The sequence below is a fragment of the Sinocyclocheilus anshuiensis genome, unplaced genomic scaffold (genome assembly GCF_001515605.1).
Source record: "Sinocyclocheilus anshuiensis isolate Anshui unplaced genomic scaffold, SAMN03320099.WGS_v1.1 scaffold1857, whole genome shotgun sequence".
In the NCBI taxonomy this organism is placed as follows: domain Eukaryota; kingdom Metazoa; phylum Chordata; class Actinopteri; order Cypriniformes; family Cyprinidae; genus Sinocyclocheilus; species Sinocyclocheilus anshuiensis.
This window is the reverse complement of record NW_015540280.1, coordinates 407,862-416,685: the sequence shown is the minus strand read 5'-3', so window position 1 is coordinate 416,685 and position 8,824 is coordinate 407,862. Positions and strand designations below refer to the sequence as shown.

The 8,824-nt window shown below is 35.9% G+C and overlaps 1 protein-coding gene across 1 annotated transcript in view; it reads right to left on the bottom strand.

Annotated features, from left to right (window-relative positions):
• Window positions 1-626: 626 nt before the first annotated feature.
• LOC107687303 (fibronectin type III domain-containing protein 7-like) overlaps window positions 627-8,824 on the bottom strand; it is a 16,480-nt gene continuing 8,282 nt past the window's right edge. The window contains exons 7-14 of the mRNA XM_016484585.1: window positions 7,909-8,163; window positions 6,949-7,206; window positions 6,592-6,855; window positions 5,636-5,890; window positions 3,293-3,553; window positions 2,949-2,978; window positions 2,732-2,784; window positions 627-1,275 (exon numbers count right to left, since the gene is read on the bottom strand). Coding sequence (XP_016340071.1) covers window positions 2,762-2,784; window positions 2,949-2,978; window positions 3,293-3,553; window positions 5,636-5,890; window positions 6,592-6,855; window positions 6,949-7,206; window positions 7,909-8,163 — 1,346 coding nt within the window. The 3' untranslated portion in view covers window positions 627-1,275; window positions 2,732-2,761. The remainder of the gene's footprint in view (window positions 1,276-2,731; window positions 2,785-2,948; window positions 2,979-3,292; window positions 3,554-5,635; window positions 5,891-6,591; window positions 6,856-6,948; window positions 7,207-7,908; window positions 8,164-8,824) is intronic.

Genomic DNA, 8,824 nt, shown 5'->3' with positions numbered 1-8,824 from the left:
TCTGCAGTGTCCATATGTGACCACAAGAGGGTACCCGTCCCTTTCAAGGGGTCCGAACTGATCTCTCTCAACAGCCTAATATAGCTGCTGCTAAGAACATGTCCATGGCCATAATTCTAGATTGTTTAATGGTTGTTAAGAAGTAGTGTTATATATTATTTTTGCATTATGAATTCCTCATCCAACACTTGGTTTTCAAAGCGTTTTAGCCACTTTTCAGTCAAGTATGTGGCCATTGTTGTCTGCCATTTATTTAACTAGTACTTCCCTGTCTGTTTACCTCTGTAAATATCAATCTTTCTGTTTGTCTGTTATAACTTTAATATTGAAACTGCCTTTCCAGAAAACCCACCCCACCCCAAATACACTGGGAAAATATGGAAACAGAAACAGACACACATTATTAATGCAGGGAATGAATTTTACTGTCAAACTATAGATGTTCATTCACATCCCAACAAATCATGCATTTGACAAGCATCCAAGGGAAGTTCAATTAACAATTAAATGTAGATTTCCCTCAGAGGCACTGCATAGGGAAGTTCAAATTCAATTACCTCTCAGATTGATCATTCTTTTTTTCTTTTTTTTTTTTAATTTGGGAAATCACTGTTAGTTTCATTTTATGTTTGTTTAAATTATTCCTGGAAACTGATGCATAGACGTAACCATTGTCAAATTACTTCTTTTTTTTTTTTCAGTGTGAGATGTTCGGATGTTGCTAAGAACAAAATGTTCTATCATAACATAACTGCTTCACCAAAATAACTTTTTAAAGTTACTATCAATCGTTTTTCAAGTGGAGAGTTAAATAATATGACACACAAGATCATGAATTGCCTTTAGTGAAAATCCCTGAGATAACATTAGGGATCCCTGAAAATTAAGTTAAAATAATAAAATATATTCATTGATTGTTGAATTGAATGGCGTTTTTGTGTGTTTACCACATTGTAAGAACATTGCAAATTCCTCTGAAAAATTCTCCCATTAATCTAATTAAACCATATTACATGATTGACATAAAGTATATTACATATTTAAAGCAATTTAAATATAACCATAAGTGATTGTAAGTAAAATATAAACATGAGTGATTGGACAGTGTCGAATCCTGACTAATTACATTATTCAGGTAATTATATTCAAATGAGGTCACTGCCTGACTTCAGAAGCCAGTGCACACAGTAAAATGATTTAGTTGCAAAGCATTCATTTTATTTCCTGGTTTGGGGACATTTTTTGAAGGATCCAGTCGTCCAATATTACCAGGAGCTGTACAAGAGAAAACAATAAGTCCAAGTTATTTAAAATACTGTTATTGTTTCAGTAGTATGTTCATGGGTTATCTTCATGCCTCCTATTCTTCATTAATTCTTCAGAATGACGGCACAGCTAAAAGGTTTGTATAAGTTGCGCCCTCTACTGTACAGACAAATGTATATATTTCAGAAAAATATATGTTTATATATTAAATATATTTATTATAATATAAATTTAATTAATATAAACACAAACATGTAAATACATGTAAATATTTTCAAATTATATACTCTATGTGTGTGTGTTTATATATACATAATAAATATACACAGTATATACATATATTATGCAAACAAAAACGTTTATTTTGGATGCGATTAATCGCGATTAATCATTTGACAGCACTATTAAAAACAAACGAACAGATGAAAAAAGTCTAACACAAAAGTAACATAACTTTCCATAAAAAGTAATGTAATTAGTTACTTTTTTAGGGAGTAACGCAATATTGTAATGCATTACTTGTAAAAGTAACTTTCCCCAACACTGGTGACTTTTTATCTCACAATTCAGACTTTTTTTCTCGCAGTTGCAGCTTTACCTATCACAATTTGGATTTCTTACCAATAATTGCACGTTTATATCCCGCAATTCTGAGGGGAAAAAAGTGAGATGTCACAATTACCATTCTTTTTTTTTTTTATTAAATAATTAAATAATTAGTTCGTTCGTTCATTCCCATGGCAGAAAAGGGCTTACATTCCTCATTATAGATATGCATATGCATTCTATTTTTTTTTTTATCTTTAATAACAAAATAAAAAGGTGACAATGGAAAATGGTTGAAACTAATTAATAAAAATACAAGTAGTTTTTCTTAAAAATATATATTGTTTTATACTCTTTCTTTCAAAGTTTTTAAATGCTGCCACTTTTTTCTTGCCCTTTTCATGAAACACATGAAAACAATACATGAAACAAATCATAATTGTGCCACTACAATACAGTTATTTTACTATTAACCAAATCAATACTGCAACAATATAATTGATGCCAATTTTGTTTCTAAAGTTCCCAGTGAGGAAATGTATTACTCTGACTACAAAGTCAAATAGCTTGATTCAAACTGAACTGTTATTACCAGCAGTGCTGTTGCCACTGCTTTCTAAATAGTGATCAAGTGAAGCATGTAGCCTATTTCAGGAATTGGAACCGAAATTGTTTTCTTAACAACATTCTTCAAAATATCTTCTTTTGTGTTCAACAAAAGAAAGAAACTCATACAGTAAATGATGACAGAATTTTTACCTGTGGGTGAACTATCCCTTTAAGTCTATAACAGAATCCTGGTTTGCAGATGTGATGTGACACTGACAAGAGAAGTGTATTATAATGGACTTTACTGTGGATTAGTCCTGGGCTCAGAAAGGGAGGACTCTCTCTATTGTGTGTAATGAACTAGCCGTACCTCACTGTTTGAAGGACATCCATCCCATCATTATCTTTTTCCTTGATAGAGCACTGAGAGTAAAGAGAGGCTTCAATTAAGGAGTGCCAAATATTTAATGTCCTCAGTTTTGAGGAACAGAGCATTATGATACTTCATATGCATGTTTGCCTTATTTTTGATATGACTTGAGCATTTTATTCAAATCAGTTTGAAATGTAGATGTTCTCAGTCTTACCCATTCCAACACTGCTGCCCACACATGTGACTGAAAGACAGAACATAACACACAAAAAACATGCATTTTTAAAGTAATTTCAGTTATTTACTGTTCAATCACCACAGATATCCTGAACTATAGTATATTGTCACTGCATTATATAATAAAATAGCAAAGCAAGTGGCATTTTTTTTTTCAAAGAAAGATAAACAAACATTTCACACAGAAGTTTGTTAAGTTTAAAAGGAAGACAAAACGTATTGTTACACTTCCGGTTCCATGTTCATATGATTTGTTTCCATTTGGTTTGATATTTTATCTAATGCAATGAAAAGCAAATAATGTTTGGGCTTCTTCATTACCTGAATACATCCTGCTGTTACAGAACTGGACCTTGCTTCCGTCTGGATTCAGTGGGGCGACGACCACTGAGTAGACCTGACCGCACACGATCTCTGACACAGTGCATGTGTAGCTGCCGGGCTCTGGGCTGCACGTGTGAGTCCTGTCGCTTCCGGTGACTTCTGCTGTGTATTTAGTGAGGGCGCTGCTGGACCTCCAGCGCACAATCAGTGTGTTATTGCTTCCTCTATAGAGACGGATGCCTGAGGGACAGCACTGACCTTGAGAGAGATGGGAACGTTTGATGAAACTTCACACTTACATGCTGTGATAAGATTGAACAGGTGACATTATTGCTTACACACGTTAGCCAGCATTAATTACTGGCAAAATTGTATAAATGCTGCATTAACTACAGTACAACAATGCCTAAATATCTATTTGGCTGTTGGCTAACATTATTTCCCTATCGAAAGGTAACTCCCGTTGTGTCGTCACTGACGACTCTATGAGGAAACTCCTCTGTAGTAACAGTAGTTTCCCCTTACAGTCGTCAATGACTGATAAGTCACCTTATCTCAGGGAACTGAGGTTATGTGAGTAACCGGAGCTTTTTCCCCAGCTGTGTGGCCTAGAAGATGTCAGCTGAAAAGGACAGTCATTTCAGAGGCAGAGCAAGTTATTACATTTTAATAAACTATTGTAGATTAATTTTTCTTTACGATATGTACACTTGAATGAAGAAGTCTCTAGAAACTTGTATTTTGAAAAGGTTTAATTTCTATTGCTATTTGCTAAAGTCACAAATTGGACATGGATGGCCCACTAAAGTCATATTTACCCCAGAGATATTTTTAATATCCAAGTTTTTGAGTTAGACGGGCATTAAGCTTTAAATATGGCAGAGGAGAGAAACATTTCTGTTGTGATTCAAAGTTTTCTTTGTTGTTTCCACAAAATGTATATTGCTTTCTCTTACCATCACAGTCATGCTTTTAAAGAGAGAATTAGAGAGAGTAGAATTTATTTGACCGGAATTCTGACATCAATTTGGAATTCTGACAATCAAGCACGTTTATATGAATGTTTGGTTGCCATCAATCGGAACATTCCATTTTATTCAAATTCTGTTGGATATTGGCTAAATATCTTCTATATATTTTGGATTTAATAAGATTTTACCAAGGAATAGGCAAGAAGGAACCTGGTGTCCTCCATGATTCCTGTTCTGTACGACAACAAAGCACTTGAATGCAAAAAAACCCCAAAAAACTCCTAAGTATAGAAGGAAAGTATGAAATGTCCAATAGCACATGAAGGTAGCTTTAAAAATCACTCATAATAAATGTATGGAAGCAGTGCAATTTTTATATTATTGCTGTCTAATGAAAAAGACATATCTCCGCTTTTGAGAATTTTGACTTTTTTACCATAAACTTAAGAGTTCACCTTAAAGGGTTAGTTCACCCAAAAATGAAAATTAGCCCATTATTTACTCCTAGGCGTATATGACTTCCTTCTTTCAGTTGAATCCAATAAAAATTGTCTTTGATCTTTCAAGCTGTTTAATGGCAGTCAGCGGGTGTTGCAGGTCATCTGTATTTATGTTCTACTGTTAGTGTTATCTGTATGCACCAAGGGTCTGAGAGTAACGCAATTTCAATTCTCTGTGTGTATGTGCTGTACATGTGGAAGAATTGACAAAGCAGACTTGACTTGACTTGACTTGATCAGTCCAAAAGAAGTGAAATAAAGCACATCCATCCAAAATAAAAAGTCTCTCACACGGCTCCGGGGGGTGAACACGCCTACGACAGTTAGAAGTGAAAGAAAGGCGTTTATATTTTTTTAAATATGGATATTTTTCTTACAAAAACGCATCGATTCGCTACAGGAGGCCTTTGTTCGCCCCCCGGAGCCGTGTGAGACACTTTTTATTTTGGATGGATGCGCTTTTTTTCACTTCTTTTGGACTGATGCATGCAAAACCCGCTGAGTGGCATTAAACAACTTGAAAGATCAAAGACAATTTTTAATATAACTCCGATTGGATTCGTCTGAAAGAAGAAAGTCATATACACCTAGGATGCCTTGAGGGTGAGTAATTCATAGGCTAATTTTAATTTTTGGATGAACTAACCCTTTAACAGATGTGCAACGACAGAATTCTGTTGACAATATGGTGCTAAAGATGACTAATCACATTATTTTCTATAACATTTTGCACAATTTTTTTTATAAATAAAGTGTTTTCATGCTCTTAAGTCATGCATTTTTTGGACATACTTTTCACTGGACACTGACTCTGTGTATTTGTGTTAGTTCTACCACTAATGGCATCACGGTCAGTTCTGAGGACATACTGGCAGAGAATCCGTGGTAGGTGCACTCCGCCTTGTGTCCGGTGCGACTGATGGCCTCCAGGGAGACCGTGTAGTTAGTGCCGCAGGTGATGCATCCCATCACGCATTCTGTTTCCATAGTGTGACACTGCGCATGGCCGCGTGGTGAAGACAGAGAGGCGATGTACGTCTGGGCGCCGTTAGCGGGTGACCAGGTCACGTTGGTCATGGCCTGAGTCACCTGGCTCACCGTGAGATTGTCTGGACAGCAAGGTGCTGAAAAAACAAATAAAATACACTTTTAAACTTGTAAGATGTGTAGGTTATGTTTCAAAACACAAGACAGCATTCTAATAGAACAGAATAAGTGACCAGGAAGTACACAAGAGACTTGCCTCACATTTGATTTCAGTTGTTTTCTGTTAGCATGTTGCTAAGCTAATGCCACCATGCGCTTAAGCATACAGCACATACTCCACAAATATTGGTTAAAATAACCCATTTAAAATTTTATTGAAGTATTATATTGATACTTTTTTAACGTTTTCTTAAAAAAACCCTGCTGGAAAAAACAAAACAAATAAAAGGCATTACAGAATTTCTACAAATACCCTTACAAACATTACAAACCATCAACTATTAATCATTAAAACTATTAAATAAAATGTTTTTTTGTAGTGTGTTTTGGGACATATTCCATTAGGATTTAGTGGTTTTAACAAGCCACTAATAAAAGGCAACAAATTACCAGTAGAGACCCACAGGGACCATTACAGTTTCCATTAAAACCAATACAATTCATTTATATAGATCAGTGATTATAACCAGTAAAACTATTACAAATTCTGTGATGGGTTGTTTTTTGTTCAGAAGGTAACATTTCTCTTTCTCTTGCTTCAATCATCTTGAATGTAACTGTAGGTTTTGGAATTTGTTTTTTTTACCCAATTGGCTTCTTGACTGTTTGAAAACCTAACCTGTTTCCAGTGGAACGGTGTAACTGGGCATGCTCTCTCCAGCTGAGGTTGATGCGATGGCACTGACTTCATAGACGGAGCCACAAGGCAGGTTGGACACCAGACAAGAAGAGTCGTTTGAGTGACAGAAGTGTGTGTCACCCACAGAGTCAATCACACTGACGGTGTAGTTGGCAACTGTGTTATCAGAAGTCCAGCTAACCAGCACACTAGAACTAGACGTGTTAGTCTGGCTCACACTGGTGATCTCAGGCATGCATGGAGCTTTCCGGAAGAAAGAAAAAGAGAGAGCGAGTGTGTGTAAAGTATATCTGTGAAAGGTTGGATGTATGTTCCACTTTGTGTGCGTGAATTTACCTGTTTCATGTGTTTGTGGACTGCAGGTGAGGTTGCAGCCGCTTACGTCGTTGCAAGGTATGATGACTACACTGTATTTGCTGTTGCAAGTGAGGTCAGAGAGGGCACACCTGGGTGCCGTGTCATTACACAGAATCACTTCGTTTGCATCCACAGCACGGGTCTCATACAGATCCGCACCACGCACAGGAGACCACTCCATCATCAGAGTCTCCCAAGAAGCTGCGGAAACCGTGGTGAGCGCTGGACAGCAAGGCACTGTGGATAGCAGGTGGAAATTAATACTTTTTTTATGTAAAAGCATTTTTTTATTTAAAAAAAAATGGTCAGTGAAAAGCAGCTATTGCTACTAGGGGGAAGGTCGTTCTAGAATAGTAGATCTAAAATAAGCCTGTGAGTGCAACATGATTTCATCAATATTTTTACCTGGTTTCTTAGAAGAAAAGTACTGTACATTTTTAATGTGTGTTTCTTTAAGTAATTCACTGGCATTTAGATTCCCTATATGTGTCCCTGGACCACAAAGCCAGTCATAAGTAGTACAGGTATATTTGTAGCAATAGCCAACAATACATTGTACGGGTCAAAATTATCGATTTTTCTTTTATGCCAAAAATCATTAAAGTAAAGATCATGTTCCATGAAGATATTTTGTAAATTTGCTAAAGTAAATATATCAAAACTTAATTTTTGATTAGTAATATGCATTGCTAAGAACTTTTTTTGGACAATTTTAAAGGCAATTTTCTCAGTATTTTGATTTTTTTGCACCCTCAGATTTTCAAATAGTTATATCTCGACCAAATAAAAAAAAAACATACATCAATGGAAAGCTTATTTATCTATACACACTTTCAGATGATGTATCTCAATTTCAAAAATTATGACTGGTTTTGTGACATGACTTCAGAGCTAACATACATGGACAACAAACCATTTTACAGCATCTTTAACACTCACAGGTGGTGTGGTTGAGGAGAGGTCCCGGGGGACTTTGTCCAGCATGGTTGTGTGCAAACACACTCATGATGTAAGAGTATCCGCAGTGGCAGTGAAACTGACAGTACAGCTCAGTCGAGTTGCACATCCCCTCGATGCCATCGTCACTTTTAATAAAGGTGGTGTAGTACTCTGCATGAGGGATGGCGCTCCACTTCACAGAACAGTTACCGGGCACCAATTCCTCCACCCAGATGGGCTGCGGGGGACAAGGGACTGACAAACAACAGATTGGGCAGTGAGGGAGACTCCAAAAGGCAAGATTCAGAGTGATAATAGCTTAAATTTCATTCTGTTGTTAGTTCTTCAGACCTATGGACAGATCTGTATGTAAATGACATTGTTTATGAATGGCTAACATCTTGTAATAACTAGGGCTGTGCAATTAATAGGATTTTTGTTTCATTTTTGATTATGGCTTCAAAAAACGATAAAAACACGATGGAAAAAAAAAAACGGTGCACTGTTGCCCTTTCTACGTAACATCCAAAACATCCGTAACATCCAAATCATGTAACATTACTGTCGAAAAATATAGTCTCTCAGTGTTGGGAAGGTTACTTTGGAAATGTAATAGGTTAGAGATTACAAGTTACCCAATTTAAAATGTAATAATTACTGTATCTATTTCAATTACTTTATTAAAGTAATGTAACTGATTACATGTGATTAAGTTACTTTATTAAAGTAATATAACTGATTACATTTGATTACTTTTTCATTACTTTTCTAAATTTCTAACAAATGTTTTCAACTGTTAATCATTTTAAAACATTTAAAACAGGCAGGGTTAACCTTACCACTGTAAAAAAAAATCCGTAAAATTTACGGTAAAAAACCGGCAGCTGTGGTTGCCGGAATTTTACCGTTAAAAATA